The sequence below is a fragment of the Nerophis ophidion genome, linkage group LG03 (genome assembly GCF_033978795.1).
Source record: "Nerophis ophidion isolate RoL-2023_Sa linkage group LG03, RoL_Noph_v1.0, whole genome shotgun sequence".
In the NCBI taxonomy this organism is placed as follows: Eukaryota; Metazoa; Chordata; class Actinopteri; order Syngnathiformes; family Syngnathidae; genus Nerophis; species Nerophis ophidion.
Window position 1 is genome coordinate 46,473,182 of NC_084613.1, and position 19,913 is coordinate 46,493,094.

Below are 19,913 nucleotides of genomic sequence, written 5' to 3' on the forward strand. Positions count from 1 at the left end.
TGTCCGCCATGTATGTCGCGGACTCAAAATCTTGGTCCAGAGTCCATAAAGTCACCAAAAACGAATGGACAATGAAGGTGAAAGCAAAAGAGTGAGGAGTGTCCTGACCAGATATCTAGATCTAGATTGATTGATGTAAAATGTTCTTAATCACAATATATACTTTCGCGTGTCCAATAAAGATGTGATTAATTCATGATGGCTCAGTTCTGATTCACTACAATAGGGTCCCACAGCACACTGGATTCCAGTTAATTGAAATACCACAAGACTGGATATTGTTCAGATAAGTTAAATTTAAGAACTTGCACACAAAGCAACACTGGAGGTGACTGCGACGTGCGCATATTCCACGCATGCGTACTATGTCGCGTTGACAAAGAACCTGATGGTTACTCTGTCAGAGCTACAACATTCCTCTGTGGAGAGAGGTGAACCTTCCAGAAGGACTACCATCCCTGCAGAAATCCAATCAGGCCTGTTTGGTGTATTGGTCAGACAAAAGCCACTTCTTAATAACAACGTTGCCAACATGCACCTGAAATACTCCCGATTATGAGAAACAAAATTCTGTGGTCTGATGAGACAAAGTTTGAACTCTTTGATGTAAATGCCGTGCATCATGTTTAGAGAAAACCGCAACGCTAATCACCAGATCAATACCATCCCTACAGTGAAGCATGGGGGTGGCAGGATAGAAGGAAACATTAATGCAGAAATGTACAGAGACATCCTGGATGAAAATCAACGCTTCCCATCCAAACTGATGGAGCTTGAGAGCTGCTGCAAAGCAGAATGGGTGAAACTGCCCAAAGATGGGTGTGCCAAGCTTGTGGCATCAAATTCAAAAAGACTTGAGGCAGTAATTGATGCCAACGGTGCAATAACAAAGGATTGAGCAAAGGCTGTGAATACTTATGTACATGTGTACATATTTAAACAGTGTAAATTTTCAGAAAATACATTGTATTTTTGGAAAGGGTGGGGTTTGGTTTTATTTGCAATCTAGGGACCCCTCCACAAACTACTTGCAGACTCTTAAAAAGCGGGTAATAAAACTGACTATGGAGCAAAATTTCCACCAAAGCATAGCCATTAATCCATTTTGTACCTCTTGTCACCAATACATATAAATGGTAAATGGGTTGTACTTGTATAGCGCTTTTCTACCTTCAAGGTACTCAAAGCGCTTTGACACTATTTCCACATTCACCCATTCACACACACTTTCACACACTGATGGAGGGAGTTGCCATGCAAGGCGCTAACCAGCACCCATTAGGAGCAAGGGTGAAGTGTCTTGCTCAGGACACAACGGACGTGACGAGGTTGGTACTAGGTGGGGATTGAACCAGGGACCCTCGGGTTACGCACGGCCACTCTCCCAACTGCACCACGCCGTCCCTATCCATCTATCTATCCATATCTAGACTAATACTTATTTATTTACATGTATTTATTTTTAATGGAGACTAAAATCATTTTAGGTTCCCTTTAAATTAACAAGAAACACATCAAACACTTATATGTATCCAATATAGGTGAAAAAGTGAAGGAAAAATGGCTTGACTAATTGTAATTGGGATCATAAACAAAGTTTCCTCAAGCATTGAATGGTAATGTTGATTCCTAAGTGATGAACTGCAAATTGAGACATGGTTACCTTAATTTAACTTGGGTTTGTCTGTGTTGCTAATAGCTCTCTCAGACAGCCAGTAAAAGGGACATTTTTAATAAACCAAACCAAAATCCCTTTACTCTGGTTTATTTTTACCAAAAAGGGGGGGGGGGTTGGTTATGGCACGTAGAGAAGGGCAAAGGGAAGGAGTCAATGAAAGACTGAATATTGTTTATGTAGAGCTGATATCTGCCTTGCCTGACCACAGTCTAGTCTGACCTGGTTATCTAGGATCTTGCCTGGCATGGCTCGGGCCAAGGCCCGTGGCTCATCCCTGGGGGATCCCTCTCTCAGCCACTCAGACTGCTTGTCTTGGCATCCACAATTGGGATGGGAAAGCTGTCCTCTAGAGGCCCTCTGGCTGATAGGGAGCTAAAAAGGAAGTCTTTGAAACATTTGATAATACCAGAGGAAGGGAGAAGGTATGTGAAGGAGGCCGCTGGACATAGTGTCCGTGTAAGACAGGCATTCTGGTACAAGCTATGCTAAGTTGATGTAGGAGGACATGAGAACATCCAAACAAATCATCAAGCAGCATGTACTGAATGATTTTCACCTGCTTGATAAGTAAAGCGGTACTGATGGCTTTCCTTTGAAGCATGTAACTCTATACTCAAGAGACAGCATGCAAACTGAAGAGGCAACATTTCATTCACATATTTTACATAGTTGGTCTGCAGTCTGTGTAGACAATTTATCTAAAGTACTCTTCTTTTTCCGAGCAACATTTTTCTTAGGCTAATGCAATTGCTTATGTTTATTAAGACCTTCAGGAAAACATGTAATTAAGTCTTAGCCAGTCAAAACCAGTTTTTTTTAGCATAATTCAATGGCAGCGTCCCCTTAACGGCATGTTTTTTGTTTTGTAACATGTCAAACTGATGTAAGACAGCAGATTAAAAGGCAGTCCTTCTCAAGCATCACATGCACTGTAACATTCTTGTTTTGACCACCCAGGAAAACCAAATGAGGGTCCAGAAAAGAAGGGGATCAGAAAGTGGAAACATTTACCCCTTTGCCCTGATTGCAGGTCTAATCACTTTAAGACCTTTGGAGCTTGAGGAGGGAAATCTGGGATCAGTCTCCAGCAGCCTGCCTACTGTGGCCCCTGAAAACCCACAGTGAGGTGTTGATTTACCCTCTGGCTGCATGTATGCGTGTGTCACTTAAGGGTCAGCAGTATGCTGCGAGGCCCCTGGAGTCAGAGGACCAGAGCTACGACGGCTCAATCAGGAGAGCCATTAGGTCTTTCCAAACCTATTCATTTGTTTACTAGACGTCCTCCAGACACCAACCCAAAATGTTTGTAAGGTATCGTCAGGAGCAGGGTCTCCTGGGATGGCCTGGGGATTGAGACCCCTGATATGTCCTGCAGAATCCTGAGTTCGACCAACCTAATGACGAGGGGGTGAGGTCAAGGGTAGCAGACACACACAGAGCTGTCAGTCCTCTTCAGTTCAAGCAGGCCGGACACAATGCAGGTGGAGAGTCTGTTCGTTTGCCTTTGCTACTTCATTCACTGTGTGGGGAACCAGACACCCCAACACATGTATTTGAAGCTCACAAAGTTGTAGAAGGGCAACCCCGAATGAGCACATCAGTACTACACAACAGTAAGCCAGCACAACATGTACTCCAATTTTCAACTGAATGGACTGATCATCTTTGTCCCATCTCAATTGAATCTGATAATTGAAACCTTTCAAAGTTCAAGTGCCTGTAATCCAATTTGCAAATGAATTAACATTCTCTACAGCGGAAAGTAACTCAGACCTCAAGAAGAAAAAGCAGCAGAACATGACTTGCATGTTGGCCTTTGTAGTCCAGAGCTGTGGACCTGCTCCATACTGACAGGCAGCAGGTGAATACTCACTCAGCTACTACAGCTTGCATAGGACTGGCATTGCAAATCAGGCTATACCCTGACAAACAAGCTTCCTTTAAGAGATCATTTCTGCCCCATAAGCATAACTACTAGACTCTACATGTAAAAATTGTTTATTTCAACTATTTCCCTAAAATATGCATTGAAGCTAAAAAGTATTTGTTATCAGACTACTCGATTATTGAACAAGATAAGCGATAGATGTTATTACATCATTAAAAACAGCTGGTATAGTGCCAGAATAATGTAAATGTTTGTTTAAAGCCACAATTAAAGAGAATAGATGCTCAATACAAAGTAAGTAAAATGTTGAAGAATAAAAGTGACAATAAAACAAAAATAATGAATAAAAGTTAATAGAATAGAGATGGTGGCAAAAAAAATTATCATAATTAATATTATTGATAATGACTTCAAATGCCTTAAATATAATTACACTACCCCCAGTATAGAATACATGAAATTCTGGTAATAATACGTATTGTCTATGAGCTAAACCAGGGTGTGCAAATTTTTTCCACCAACGGCCATATACTGAAGTCATGGCATGCAGCGGGCCATTTTGATATTGTATTTTACAAAACAAATGCTAACAGACATAAACTGTATCTTCAAAAAACAAAAATGTATTTGTGTTACAGATCGCATTATTTTTAGCTTTTTGTATGAACTTTTCTGCTTTTTCCTGTTTTTTTTTTTCCTGACATTTGTATTTGTTGTTATTTTTTTTATTTTATTTTGTCAATATGCTGCAGGCCAACAAAACTCGAGCCCCTGGGCCACATTTTGAACACCAGGGTACAGTTGCAATGCATGTTACACCTTTTTACCTCATGTCACCTTTCATCCCTTCTGGTAGTGTAAATGCATACTTCTGGCCACTTCAAGATCAGTTTTGTACTTAAGAGTGAACATTCATACAAAAAATGTACTACAGTTACAGAAATGTTATTGTCTCTCTGAGAGTGAAATTACAGTAAATTCTTAAATTAGGTTGTATTGTATAATTCCCTTATTGCTGATAAATTAACACTAAATGTAACTGTAAGACTAAAATAGTCAAGTCTATACTATAGTACAGGGGTCGGGAACCTTTTTGGCCGAGAGAGCCATGAAAGCCATATATTTTAAAACGTATTTCCGTGAGAGCCATATAATATTTTTTAACACTGAATACAATTAAACGTGTGCACTTGTAAGTAAGACTAACATTTTTAGAGAATAATAAGTCTTTTATTCTTTTTAATAACATTGTTATTGGGGCGGTACATCTTGGATGGTAGAGTGGCCGTGCCAGCAACTTGAGGGTTCCAGGTTCAATCCCCGCTTCCGCCATCCTAGTCACTGCCGTTGTGTCCTTGGGCAAGACACTTTACCCACCTGCTCCCAGTGCCACACACACTGGTTTAAATGTAACTTAGATATTGGGTTTCACAATGTTAAACGCTTTGAGTCACTAGAGAAAAAGTGCTATATATACTGTATATAATTCACTTCACAATATAATTCACTTATTCTAAAGCTAACCAATAATAAATATAATTAAAGCTGCAAGCAGCGTTGGTCGGGTCCGCCGTTGGCCGCCGCCGCCGCCGCCGTGTCCCGAGTCCCGATCTTAGTCAGACCAACATAGAGCTGCAAGCAGCGTTGGTCGGGTCCGCCGTTGGCCGCCGCCGCCGCCTTTTGGGGTTTGGTTACCTAATAAGTTGGTCTGCCGCTCCATACCAATGTGTGTGTCAAATTTGGTGAGTTTTGAAGCATGTTAAGGGGGTCAAATTAGGGTATTGTCTGTGTTGTATTCCTAGGGGGCGCTAGAGCACACATTTGAGTTTTGAGGTTTGGTTTTTTCATTAGATCGCAATTGTTGCCAGTCCTGATGTGTGTGCCAAGTTTGGTGAGTTTTGAAGCATGTTAAGGGGGTCAAATTAGGGTATTGTCTGTGTTGTATTCCTAGGGGGCGCTAGAGCACACATTTGAGTTTTGAGGTTTGGTTTTTTCATTAGCTTGCAATTGTTGCCAGTCCTGATGTGTGTGCCAAGTTTGGTGAGTTTTGAAGCATGTTAAGGGGGTCAAATTAGGGTATTGTCTGTGTTGTATTCCTAGGGGGCGCTAGAGCACACATTTGAGTTTTGAGGTTTGGTTTTTTCATTAGATCGCAATTTCTGCCAGTCCTGATGTGTGTGCCAAGTTTGGTGAGTTTTGAAGCATTTTAAGGGGGTCAAATTACAGCTCAAAGAGGTAAAAAGGATATTTTTTGGGAAAATTTGCGCAGGGGTTCTTTGAAGGCGCGTAAAATCAAAACCTTAGAACTTATCACAACTTTGTCCGACCACTTTTTTTAAAAGGGTTCAATCTCTCTCCTGTGCGAGTTTGAAGCCGAAACGACAAACGCACTGGGAGGAGTTTCGATTTGAAAAAGGTGACGGGTTTTTACAAAACTTTTATTTTGAAGGGGTAATTGCCAACTTCCTGTTGATTATTTCTGCTAGCTGTCAATTACTAAAATGTAGGTCTTAATGAGACCTACATAGAAGTTTTTGTTTCATGTCTTTCCGGCATTCCTACCCGAAGTTACAAGCAGTTTTGTCTGTGGTTTCTTCCTGGAAGCAGTTTTTTCTGTGTTTTATTGAAAAATTGCGCTAGAGCACAATTTTGAGATTTTTTTTTTTTTTTTTTCATTAGATCACAATTTCTGCCAGTCCTGATGTGTGTGCCAAGTTTGGTGAGTTTTGAAGCATTTTAAGGGGGTCAAATTGCAGCTCAAAGAGGCAAAAATAGCGTTTTTTGGCGAAAATTTTGCTTTGAAAGGGTTTTGCAAAATTTCTGTTGATTTTAGGTATAGGAGTTTCTGATGGGGAATTTAGGTCTAGGTCAGTTCTACATAGAGGATTTTGTTTCATGTCTCTACGACATTCCTACCGGAAGTTACAAGCAGTCTGTTTTTTTTTTTTCGTAGGGGGCGCTAGCGCGCATTTTTCATTTTTGGGGTTTGGTTGCTTAATACGTGTTTTTGCCAAGCCTTACCGATGTGTGTGCCAAATTTGGTGAGTTTTGGAGCATGGTCAGTGGGTCAAATTAGGGTTCAAAGTTGCGGAAGAATAATAATAATTAAAGCTGCAAGCAGCGTTGGTCGGGTCCGCCGTTGGCCGCCGCCGCCGCCGCCGTGTCCCGAGTCCCGATCTTAGTCAGACCAACATAGAGGTCTTTGTTTCATGTCTCTACGACATTCCTAACAGAAGTTACAAGCAGTTTTGTCTGGAAAAAGGTGACGGCTTTTTACAAAACTTTTATTTTGAAGGGGTAATTGCCAACTTCCTGTTGATTTTAACTGAAAGATGCCACCTATCAAAATGTAGGTCTAAGTGAGACCTACACAGAGGTTTTTGTTTCATGTCTGTCCGACGTTCCTACCAGAAGTTACAAGCAGTTTTATCCGTTTCCTCTTCCTAGGAGCAGTTTTTCTGTGTTTTTTTCAAAAATTGCAATAGAGCGCAATTTTGAGGTTTAAGGTTTGGTTTTTTCACTAGATTGCAATTTCTGCCAGTCCTGATGTGTGTGCCAAGTTTGGTGAGTTTTGAAGCATTCTAAGGGGGTCAAATTAAAGCTCAAAGAGGCACAAATAGCGTTTTTTGCGAAAATTTTGCTTTGAATGAGTTTTAGCAAAATTTCTGTTGATTTTGGGTATAGACCTTTTTAATTGGAAATGTAGGTCTTAGTCAGACCTACACAGAGGTTTTCGTTTCATGTCTCTACGACATTCCTAACGGAAGTTACAAGCAGTCTCTTTTTTGTCTCTTCCTAGGGGGCGCTAGCTTGCAATTTTAATTTTTGGGGTTTGGTTGCTTAATAAGTTGGTCTGCCGCTCCATACCGATGTGTGTGTCAATTTTGGTGAGTTTTGAAGCATGTTAAGGGGGTCAAATTAGGGTGCGAAGGTGCGAGTGCGCCTTGGGTTGCTGTCCCCGAGCCCCAGGGCTTAAGACGCCTTCGTCCCACTATTTAATGCATTGTGAAAGTAATGCAGTTGTTGTATTGAAGTGAAAATATCTAGCTTCCTGTTGATTTTTGCCAAAGTATGTCAATTATTCAAATGTAGGTCTAAGTCAGACCTACATAGTGGTTTTTGTTTCATGTCTCTTTGACATTCCTACCGGAAGTTATAAGCAGTTTTGTCTTTGTTTTCTTCCTAGGAGCAGTTTGTCCGTGTTGTATTCCTAGGGGGCGCTAGAGCACACTTTTGAGTTTTGGAGTTTGGTTTTTTCATCAGCTCGCAATTGTTGCCAGTCCTGATGTGTGTGCCAAGTTTGGTGAGTTTTGAAGCATTTTAAGGGGGTCAAATTACAGCTCAAATAGGCAAAAATGACATTTTTTAGGAAAATTTGCGCAGGGGTTCTTTGAACGCGCGTAAAATCAAAACCGGAAAACTTATCACAATTTTGTCCGACCACTTTTTTTAAAAGGGTTCAATCTCTCTCCTGTGCAAGTTTGAAGCCGAAACGACAAACGCACTGGGAGGAGTTTTGATTTGAAAAAGGTGACGGGTTTTCACGAAAACTTTTATTTTGAAGGGGTAATTGCCAACTTCCTGTTGATTTTTTCTGCTAGCTGTCAATTATTAAAATGTAGGTCTAAGTAAGACCTACATAGAAGTTTTTGTTTCATGTCTTTCCGACATTCCTACCGGAAGTTACAAGCAGTTTTGTCTGTGTTTTCTTCCTAGAAGCAGTTTTTTCTGTGTTTCATTCCAAAAATTCTGTAGAGCGCAATTTTGAGTTTTAGAAATTTTTTTTTTCATTAGATCACAATTTCTGCCAGTCCTGATGTGTCTGCCAAGTTTGGTGAGTTTTGAAGCATTTTAAGGGGGTCAAATTACAGCTCAAAGAGGCAAAAATAGCATTTTAGGCGAAAATTTTGCTTTGAAAGGGTTTTGCAAAATTTCTGTTGATTTTAGGTATAGGAGTTTCTGATGGGGAATTTAGGTCTAGGTCAGTTCTACATAGAGGATTTTGTTTCATGTCTCTACGACATTCCTACCGGAAGTTACAAGCAATCTATTTTTTGTCTTTTCCTAGGGGGCGCTAGAGCGCAATTTTGATTTTTCTGGTTCGGCTCCCTAATATGTTGGGAAGAAACTCCTCACCGACGCGTGTGTCAAATTTGGTGTGCTTTGAGGCATGGTCAGTGGGTCAAAATACAGCGCATAGGCGAGTATCGGTGCGGAAGAAAGAAAGAATAATAATAAAACGCAGCAGATTCAATAGGGTCCTTGCCAGGGCAAAGGACAGAGTCCTTTGCTGGCAGGGCGGACCCTAATAATTAAAGCTGCAAGCAGCGTTGGTCGGGTCCGCCGTTGGCCGCCGCCGCCGCCGCCGTGTCCCGAGTCTCGATCTTAGTCAGACCAACATAGAGGTCTTTGTTTCATCACTCTACGACATTCCTAACAGAATTTACAAGCAGTTTTGTCTGGAAAAAGGTGACGGCTTTTTACAAAATTTTATTTTGAAGGGGTAATTGGCAACTTCCTGTTGATTTTAACTGAAAGATGCCAATTATCAAAATGTAGGTCTAAGTCAGACCTACACAGAGGTTTTTGTTTCATGTCTCTACGACATTCCTAACGGAAGTTACAAGCAGTCTGTTTTTTGTATCTTCCTAGGGGGCGCTATCGCGCAATTTTTATTTTTGGGGTTTGGTTACCTAATAAGTTGGTCTGCCGCTCCATACCAATGTGTGTGCCAAATTTGGTGAGTTTTGAAGCATGTTAAGGGGGTCAAATTAGGGTATTGTCTGTGTTGTATTCCTAGGGGGCGCTAGAGCACAAATTTGAGTTTTGGGGTTTGGTTTTTTCATTAGCTCGCAATTGTTGCCAGTCCTGATGTGTGTGCCAAGTTTGGTGAGTTTTGAAGCATTTTAAGGGGGTCAAATTACAGCTCAAAGAGGTAAAAAGGATATTTTTTGGGAAAATTTGCGCAGGGGTTCTTTGAAGGTGCGTAAAATCAAAACCTTAGAACTTATCACAATTTTGTCCGACCACTTTTTTTAAAAGGGTTCAATCTCTCTCCTGTGCGAGTTTGAAGCCGAAACGACAAACGCACTGGGAGGAGTTTCGATTTGAAAAAGGTGACGGGTTTTTACAAAACTTTTATTTTGAAGGGGTAATTGCCAACTTCCTGTTGATTATTTCTGCTAGCTGTGAATTACTAAAATGTAGGTCTTAATGAGACCTACATAGAAGTTTTTGTTTCATGTCTTTCCGACATTCCTACCCGAAGTTACAAGCAGTTGTGTCTGTTTTCTCTTCCTGGAAGCAGTTTTTTCTGTGTTTTATTGAAAAATTGCGCTAGAGCACAATTTTGAGATTTTTTTTTTTTTTTTTTCATTAGATCACAATTTCTGCCAGTCCTGATGTGTGTGCCAAGTTTGGTGAGTTTTGAAGCATTTTAAGGGGGTCAAATTACAGCTCAAAGAGGCAAAATTAGCATTTTTTGCGAAAATTTTGCTTTGAAAGGGTTTAGCAAAATTTCTGTTGATTTTAGGTATAGGACTTTCTGATGGGGAATTTAGGTCTAGGTCAGTTCTACATAGAGGATTTTGTTTCATGTCTCTACGACATTCCTAACGGAAGTTACGAGCAATCTGTTTTTTGATTTTCGTAGGGGGCGCTAGAGCGCATTTTTCATTTTTCGGGTTTGGTTTTTTTATTAGATGGCAATTTTCGCCAGTTCTGATGAGTGTGTGAAATTTGGTGAGTTTTGGAGCATGGTCAGTGGGTCAAATTAAGGTTCAAAGAGGCGGCGGAATAATAATAATAATAATAATTAAAGCTGCAAGCAGCGTTGGTCGGGTCCGCCGTTGGCCGCCGCCGCCGCCGCCGTGTCCCGAGTCCCGATCTTAGTCAGACCTACATAGACGTTTTTATTTCATCACTCTACGACATTCCTAACAGAATTTACAAGCAGTTATGTCAGTGTTTTTTCCTAGGTGGAGCTAGAGCACAATTTTCATTTTTGGGGTTTGGTTTTTTATTGGATCGCAATATTCACCATTCCTGATGTGTGTGTAAAATTTGGTGAGTTTTGAAGCATGTTAAGGGGGTCAAATTATAGATTTGCGTTTCTGGATGTTGTTGATAAATGGCTTTCGCTTGGCATTGTATAGCTTTAACTTGCACTTTGAAGCATTTTAAGGGGGTCAAATTTCAGTTCAAAGAGTCAAAAAAGGCATATTTTGCGAAAATTTTGTTTTGAAGGGGTTTTTGCCAACTTCCTGTTGATTTTAGGTACAGAAGTGTTTATTGGAAATGTAGGTCTAAGTCAGACCTACACAGAGGTTTTTGTTTCATGTCTCTACGACATTCCTAACGGAAGTTACAAGCAGTCTGTTTTTTGTCTCTTCCTAGGGGGCGCTAGCGTGCAATTTTCATTTTTGGGGTTTGGTTGCTTAATAAGTTGGTCTGCCGCTCCATACCGATGTGTGTGTCAATTTTGGTGAGTTTTGAAGCATGTTAAGGGGGTCAAATTAGGGTGCGAAGGTGCGAGCGCGCCTTGGGTTGCTGTCCCCGAACCCCAGGGCTTAAGACGCCTTCGTCCCACTATTTAATGCATTGTGAAAGTAAGGCAGTTGTTGTATTGAAGTGAAAATATCAAGCTTCCTGTTGATTTTTGCCAAAGTATGTTAATTATTCAAATGTAGGTCTAAGTCAGACCTACATAGTGGTTTTTGTTTCATGTCTCTCTGACATTCCTACCGGAAGTTACAAGAAGTTTTGTCTTTGTTTTCTTCCTAGGAGCAGTTTGTCTGTGTTGTATTCCTAGGGGGCGCTAGAGCACAATTTTGAGTTTTGGGGTTTGGTTTTTTTATCAGCTCGCAATTGTTGCCAGTCCTGATGTGTGTGCCAAGTTTGGTGAGTTTTGAAGCATTTTAAGGGGGTCAAATTACAGCTCAAATAGGCAAAAATGAAATTTTTTAGGAAAATTTGCGCAGGGGTTCTTTGAACGCGCGTAAAATCCAAACCGGACAACTTATCAAAATTTTGTCCGACCACTTTTTTTAAAAGGGTTCAATCTCTCTCCTGTGCGAGTTTGAAGCCGAACTGACAAACGCACTGGGAGGAGTTTCGATTTGAAAAAGGTGACGGGTTTTCACGAAAACTTTTATTTTGAAGGGGTAATTGCCAACTTCCTGTTGATTATTTCTGCTAGCTGTCAATTACTAAAATGTAGGTCTAAGTAAGACCTACATAGAAGTTTTTGTTTCATGTCTTTCCGACATTCCTACCGGAAGTTACAAGTAGTTTTGTCTGTGTTTTCTTCCTAGAAGCAGTTTTTTCTGTGTTTCATTCAAAAAATTTTGTAGAGCGCAATTTTGAGTTTTAGAATTTTTTTTTTTCATTAAATCACAATTTCTGCCAGTCCTGATGTGTCTGCCAAGTTTGGTGAGTTTTGAAGCATTTTAAGGGGGTCAAATTACAGCTCAAAGAGGCAAAAATAGCATTTTTTGCAAAAATTTTGCTTTGAAAGGGTTTTGCAAAATTTCTGTTGATTTTAGGTATAGGAGTTTCTGATGGGGAATTTAGGTCTAGGTCAGTTCTACATAGAGGATTTTGTTTCATGTCTCTACGACATTCCTACCGGAAGTTACAAGCAATTCTTTTTTTTTTTTTCCTAGGGGGCGCTAGAGCGCAATTTTGATTTTTCTGGTTTGGCTCCCTAATATGTTGGGGAGAAACTCCTCACCGACGCGTGTGTCAATTTTGGTGTGCTTTGAGGCATGGTCAGTGGGTCAAATACAGCGCTTTGGCGAGTATCGTTGCGGAAGAAAGAATAATAATGAAGAATAATAAAACAGAGCAGATTCAATAGGGTCCTTGCCTATGGCAAAGGACTCCTGTGGAGTCCTTTGCCATAGGCAGGGCGGACCCTAATTAAAGCTGCAAGCAGCGTTGGCCGCCGCCGCCGCCGCCGTGTCCCGAGTCCCGATCTTAGTCAGACCTCCATAGAGGTCTTTGTTTCATGTCTCTACGACATTCCTAACAGAATTTACAAGCAGTCTGTGTTTTGTCTCTTACTAGGGGGCGCTAGCGCGCAATTTTCATTTTTGGGGTTTGGTTGCTTAATATGTTGGTCTGCCGCTCCATACCAATGTGTGTGTCAATTTTGGTGAGTTTTGAAGCATGTTAAGGGGGTCAAATTAGGGTGCGAAGGTGCGAGCGCACCTTGGGTTGCTGTCCCCGATCCCCACTGTCGAAGGCGCCTTGCTGACACTCTTTAATGCATTGTGAAAGTAATGCAGTTGTTGTATTGAAGTGAAAATATCTAGCTTCCTGTTGGTTTTTGCTAAAGTATGTTAATTATTCAAATGTAGGTCTAGGTCAGACCTACATAGTGGTTTTGGTTTCATGTCTCTTTGACATTCCTACCGGAAGTTACAAGCAGTTTTGTCTTTGTTTTCTTCCTAGGAGCAGTTTGTCTGTGTTGTATTCCTAGGGGGCGCTAGAGCACAATTTTGAGTTTTGGGGTTTGGTTTTTTCATTAGCTCGCAATTGTTGCCAGTCCTGATGTGTGTGCCAAGTTTGGTGAGTTTTGAAGCATTTTAAGGGGGTCAAATTACAGCTCAAATAGGCAAAAATGACATTTTTTAGGAAAATTTGCGCAGGGGTTCTTTGAACGCGCGTAAAATCAAAACCGGAAAACTTATCACAATTTTGTCCGACCACTTTTTTTAAAAGGGTTCAATCTCTCTCCTGTGCGAGTTTGAAGCCGAAACGACAAACGCACTGGGAGGAGTTTTGATTTGAAAAAGGTGACGGGTTTTTACAAAACTTTTATTTTGAAGGGGTAATTGCCAACTTCCTGTTGATTATTTCTGCTAGCTGTCAATTACTAAAATGTAGGTCTTAATGAGACCTACATAGAAGTTTTTGTTTCATGTCTTTCCGGCATTCCTACCCGAAGTTACAAGCAGTTTTGTCTGTGGTTTCTTCCTGGAAGCAGTTTTTTCTGTGTTTTATTGAAAAATTGCGCTAGAGCACAGTTTTGAGATTTTTTTTTTTTTTTTTTCATTAGATCACAATTTCTGCCAGTCCTGATGTGTGTGCCAAGTTTGGTGAGTTTTGAAGCATTTTAAGGGGGTCAAATTGCAGCTCAAAGAGGCAAAAATAGCGTTTTTTGGCGAAAATTTTGCTTTGAAAGGGTTTTGCAAAATTTCTGTTGGTTTTAGGTATAGGAGTTTCTGATGGGGAATTTAGGTCTAGGTCAGTTCTACATAGAGGATTTTGTTTCATGTCTCTACGACATTCCTACCGGAAGTTACAAGCAGTCTGTTTTTTTTTTTTCGTAGGGGGCGCTAGCGCGCATTTTTCATTTTTGGGGTTTGGTTGCTTAATACGTGTTTTTGCCAAGCCTTACCGATGTGTGTGCCAAATTTGGTGAGTTTTGGAGCATGGTCAGTGGGTCAAATTAGGGTTCGAAGTTGCGGAAGAATAATAATAATTAAAGCTGCAAGCAGCATTGGTCGGGTCCGCCGTTGGCCGCCGCCACCGCCGCCGCCGCCGCCGTGTCCCGAGTCCCGATCTTAGTCAGACCAACATAGAGGTCTTTGTTTCATGTCTCTACGACATTCCTAACAGAAGTTACAAGCAGTTTTGTCTGGAAAAAGGTGACGGCTTTTTACAAAACTTTTATTTTGAAGGGGTAATTGCCAACTTCCTGTTGATTTTAACTGAAAGATGCCACCTATCAAAATGTAGGTCTAAGTGAGACCTACATAGAGGTTTTTGTTTCATGTCTGTCCGACGTTCCTAACAGAAGTTACAAGCAGTTTTATCCGTTTCCTCTTCCTAGGAGCAGTTTTTCTGTGTTTTTGTCAAAAATTGCAATAGAGCGCAATTTTGAGTTTTAAGGTTTGGTTTTTTCACTAGATCGCAATTTCTGCCAGTCCTGATGTGTGTGCCAAGTTTGGTGAGTTTTGAAGCACTTTAAGGGGGTCAAATTAAAGCTCAAAGAGGCAAAAATAGCGTTTTTTGCGTAAATGTTGCTTTGAATGAGTTTTTGCAAAATTTCTGTTGATTTTGGGTATAGACATTTTTTATTGGAAATGTAGGTCTTAGTCAGACCTACACAGAGGTTTTTGTTTCATGTCTCTACGACATTCCTAACGGAAGTTACAAGCAGTCTGTTTTTTGTCTCTTCCTAGGGGGCGCTAGCGCGCAATTTTCATTTTTGGGGTTTGGTTGCTTAATAAGTTGGTCTGCTGCTCCATACCGATGTGTGTGTCAATTTTGGTGAGTTTTGAAGCATGTTAAGGGGGTCAAATTAGGGTGCGAAGGCGCGAACGCGCCTTGGGTTGCTGTCCCCGAGCCCCACGGCAGGAGAAGCCTTGCTGCCACTATTTAATGCATTGTGAAAGTAATGCAGTTGTTGTATTGAAGTGAAAATATCTAGCTTCCTGTTGATTTTTGCCAAAGTATGTTAATTATTCAAATGTAGGTCTAAGTCAGACCTACATAGTGGTTTTTGTTTCATGTCTCTACGACATTCCTACCGGAAGTTACAAGCAGTTTTGTCTTTGTTTTCTTCCTAGGAGCAGTTTGTCTGTGTTGTATTCCTAGGGGGCGCTAGAGCACAATTTTGAGTTTTGGAGTTTGGTTTTTTTATCAGCTCGCAATTGTTGCCAGTCCTGATGTGTGTGCCAAGTTTGGTGAGTTTTGAAGCATTTTAAGGGGGTCAAATTACAGCTCAAAGAGGCAAAAATGACATTTTTTAGGAAACTTTGCGCAGGGCGTCTTTGAAGGCGCGTAAAATCAAACCCTTAAAACTTATCACAATTTTGTCCGACCACTTTTTTTAAAAGGGTTCAATCTCTCTCCTGTGCAAGTTTGAAGCCGAAACGACAAACGCACTGGGAGGAGTTTCGATTTGAAAAAGGTGACGGGTTTTCACGAAAACTTTTATTTTGAAGGGGTGATTGCCAACTTCCTGTTGATTATTTCTGCTAGCTGTCAATTATTAAAATGTAGGTCTAAGTAAGACCTACATAGAAGTTTTTGTTTCATGTCTTTCCGACATTCCTACCGGAAGTTACAAGCAGTTTTGTCTGTGTTTTCTTCCTAGAAGCAGTTTTTTCTGTGTTTCATTCAAAAAATTTTGTAGAGCGCAATTTTGAGTTTTATGATTTTTTTTTTTCATTAAATCACAATTTCTGCCAGTCCTGATGTGTCTGCCAAGTTTGGTGAGTTTTGAAGCATTCTAAGGGGGTCAAATTACAGCTCAAAGAGGCAAAAATAGCATTTTTTGTGAAAATTTTGCTTTGAATGGGTTTTTGCAAAATTTCTGTAAATTTTTGCCCTAGAATATACAATTATGAAATTTAGGTCGAAGTCAGACCTACATAGAGGTTTTTGTTTCATGTCTCTACGACATTCCTAACGGAAGTTACAAGCAGTCTCTTTTTTTTTTCTTCCTAGGGGGCGCTATTGCGCAATTTTGATTTTTATGATTTGGTTCCCTAATATGTTGGGAAGGCATGAAAGACCGACGTGTGTGTCAAATTTGGTGAGTTTTGAAATATGTTAAGAGGGTGAAATTGGGGCGCGACGGTGCGGAAGAAAGAAAGAAAGAATAATAATAAAACGCAGCAGATTCAATAGGGTCCTTGCATGGCAAAGGACATGGATGTCCTTTGCCATTGCAGGGCGGACCCTAATAATAATAAGAAACGTTACAGATTCAATAGGGTCCTTGCATGGCAAAGGACATGGATGTCCTTTGCCATTGCAGGGCGGACCCTAATAATTCTTACCATTAATGCGACTTTTTTAACAGGTGCGATAGAAAATAGATGGTTGGATTAAAATGCATGAGAATGTCTTATCTTTTGAACGTTATTTTTAACACTGTGATTATCAGCGGAATTATTCCTTACCTATGTTAAGCAATGCCAGCTAAGATTTATCTGAGAGCCAGATGCAGTCATCAAAAGAGCCACATCTGGCTCTAGAGCCATAGGTTCCCTACCCCTGCTATAGTAACTAGGGGTGTGGGGAAAAAAAGTCGATTCGAATTTGAATCGCGATTCTCACGTGCGATTCGGAATTGATTGTCATTTTTAAAGATTCTATTTTTTTTTTTTTTTTATCAATCCAACAAAACATTACACAGCAATACCATAACAATGCAATCCAATTCCAAAACCAAACCTGACCCAGTAGCACTCAGAACTGCAATAAACAGAGCAATTGAGGAGACACAAACACGACACACATCAAACCAAAAGTAGTGAAAAAAAAATTATTATTATCAACAACAGTTTCAATATTAGTTATAATTTCAGCATAGCAGTGTTTAAAAATCCCTCATTGACATTATCATGAGACATTTATAAAAACAATTTAAAAAAAAAAAGAACAGTGTCACAGTAGCTTACACTTGCATCACATCTCATAAGCTTGACAAAAAACTGTGTCCAATATTTTCACAAAGATAAAATAAGTCATATTTTTGGTTCATTAAATAGTTAAAACAAATGTACACGGGGCGGCATGGCGTAGTGGGTAGAGCGGCCGGCCAGAAACTTGAGGGTTGCAGGTTCGCTTCCCACCTATTGACATCCAAAAATCGCTGCCGTTGTGTCCTTGGGCAGGACACTTCACTCTTTGCCCCCGGTGCCGCTCACACTGGTGAATGAATGATAGGTGGTGGTGGTCGGAGGGGCCTTAGGCGCAAACTGGCAGCCACGCTTTCGCCAGTCTACCCCAGGGCAGCTGTGGCTACTGAAGTAGCTTACCACCACCAGGTATGAATGAATGTTGAGTCCCACTTGTCTGTGAGCGCTTTGAGTGTTTAGAAAAGCGCGATATAAAAATCTAAGTTATTATTACAATATTGCAAATCAGTTGATAAAACGTTGTCCTTTACAATTATAAAAGCTTTTGTATTTAAATCTAATACTCTTGTAGCATGTCAGCAGACTGGGGTAGATCCTGCTGAAATCCTATGTATTGAATGAATACAGAATCGTTTTAAATCGGAAAAATATCGTCTTTTAATCGGGAATCGCGTTGAATCATAAAAATCGATTTGTAATCGAATCGCGACCCCACAAATCTATATTTAATCGAATCATGGGACACCCAAAGATTCGCAGCCCTAATAGTAACACAGCTTTACAGTTACCACCCCCAGCGACAAGCCATGGCAGCTTAACCCTCCTCACTAAAACATATGACCAACCCTTCCACCATTACATCCATAATAAGACATTAAATAATTTGGTAGGACCCCACACTCACCCTTACAAACACCAATTTCAGGGATGACGGCAGCTTCTGTGGAGTTAAAAGAGGCGCAGGTCAGCCCAAGGGAACAGTAGCCGAGGCTCCAGTCCTGTCCGCCGCACGGCTCCCACTCAAGCCGGGCACAGTGCTCACAGCATCCGCATGGATCCTTGGCCGGGGTCCGGCCGTCGTCGCAGCCTCGTGTCGTCTTGACGGGACAGGTCCGGAGGTGACACGGCGTGCACTCGTCAGCCTCCAGCACGCCAATCAAACACAACACAATCAACAGGACGACCGGCCAATTCCCCAACATGATTTTCTTCATTAAAATCCCCAAAATAAGAAAGACTCCAAAAAAAAAGTTTAAAAAGTCCTCTGGGAAGTTCAACGGCGACCAGAAATACTTCAGCGCTCCAAAAGCAGAGGTAGATAAGTGCGGGATTCTTACAGTTCGGCGGTGACCTGCTGCTGCTGACAGCCTCAGTCCGTAACGCAAACTGAGTGGCAAATTGACACACAGCAGGCATTTAGAAATTAGCGGTGCTCCCACCCCGTGACTGACACCGGCACCGACCAATCACAGGAAAGGGAGGACCGGCGAACAGAAACCTCGTGGTTGTTGCGCAATGACGTCGCTTGACTGCAAGTGATTTTCATTCAGGTTGGAAAGAACATCGACAAAGCACACATGTGCAACTTGTGCCAAAACATTGTGTTTGGGTATTGAAAATAAGTCATTATAGAAGAAGTTGTATTGACTCTGAAACACGTTTTGGCATTGTACCTTGTGTAATTAAAATCCATACAAACATTGAAAAACTAATATTTCGCTGGATATTTTTGGTATCATGACATATTTTTCAATGCGAATCTTCATAATTTTTTGCCATGTTACTGTTTTTGTGAGTGTCACAGGTTTTCATTTTAAACTTTACATTTTTATGTGCCTCACAATACGAAGGTCCTGAGCAGCCTTGGGTTCAATCCCGGTCTTTGGATCTTTCTGTGCAGGGTTTGCAAGTTCTCCCCGTAACTGCGTGGGTTCCCTCTGGGCACTCCGGTTTCCTTCCACCACCAAAGTCATGCACCTGGGGATAGGTTGATTGGCAACACAAAGTTGGCCCTATATGTGTGAATGTGAGTTTTCAATCAATCAATGTTTATTTATATAGCCCTAAATCACAAGTGCCTCAAAGGGCTGCACAAACCACAACGACAAACCAAAACGACATCCTCGGTAGGGCCCACATAAGGGCAAGGAAAAACTCACCCCTGTGGGACGTCGACAATGATGACTATGAGAAACCTTTGAGAGGACCACATATGTCGCGCCCGGGAATCATTTATGGTGATTTAACCCCCAATGGGTCCCATTTTTATAGTCTTTGGTATGACTCAGCCGGGGTTTGAACTCACAACCTACTAATCTCAGGGCGGACACTCTAACAACTGGGCCACTGAGTAGGTAGAGCTGAGAAAGCCTTCAGCACCGCCCGCGACCCCAAAAAGGGATAAGCGTTAGAAAATGGATGCATGGAACTTTAAATTTTTCATTTTACTGGCATCGATTTTAATTGAAGCGCCCATAGAGTTAAAGTACCACTGATAGTCACACACACACTAGGTGTGGTGAAATGACTCTCTTCGTTTGACCCATCCCCTTGTTCCACCCCATGGGAGGTGAGGAGAGCAGTGAGCAGCAGCGGTGGCCGTGCTCGGGAATCATTTTAACTAGTGATGTCCGATAATGGCTTTTTTGCCGATATTCGATACTCCGATATTGTCCAACTCTTAATTACCGATTCCGATATCAACCAATATCGATATATACAGTCGTGGAATTAACACATTATTATGCCTAATTTTGTTGTGATGCCCCGCTGGATGCATTAAACAATGTAACAAGGTTTTCCAAAATAAATCAACTCAAGTTATGGAAAAAAATGCCAACATGTCACTGCCATATTCACATATTTATTATTGAAGTCACAAAGTGCATTATTTTTTTTAACATGCCTCAAAACAGCAGCTTGAAATTTGGGACATGCTCTCTCTGAGAGAGCATGAGGAGGTTGAGGT

At 41.1% G+C, this 19,913-nt stretch overlaps 1 protein-coding gene across 4 annotated transcripts in view; it reads right to left on the bottom strand.

The window, feature by feature from the left end:
* crim1 (cysteine rich transmembrane BMP regulator 1 (chordin-like)) overlaps positions 1 to 18,345 on the bottom strand; it is a 110,652-nt gene extending 92,307 nt beyond the window's left edge. For all 4 annotated transcript variants that reach the window (XM_061895397.1, XM_061895394.1, XM_061895395.1 and 1 more), the window contains exon 1: positions 17,850 to 18,345. In XM_061895397.1, the coding sequence (XP_061751381.1) occupies positions 17,850 to 18,159 (310 nt within the window). In that variant the 5' untranslated portion in view covers positions 18,160 to 18,345. The remainder of the gene's footprint in view (positions 1 to 17,849) is intronic.
* Positions 18,346 to 19,913: the final 1,568 nt, after the last annotated feature.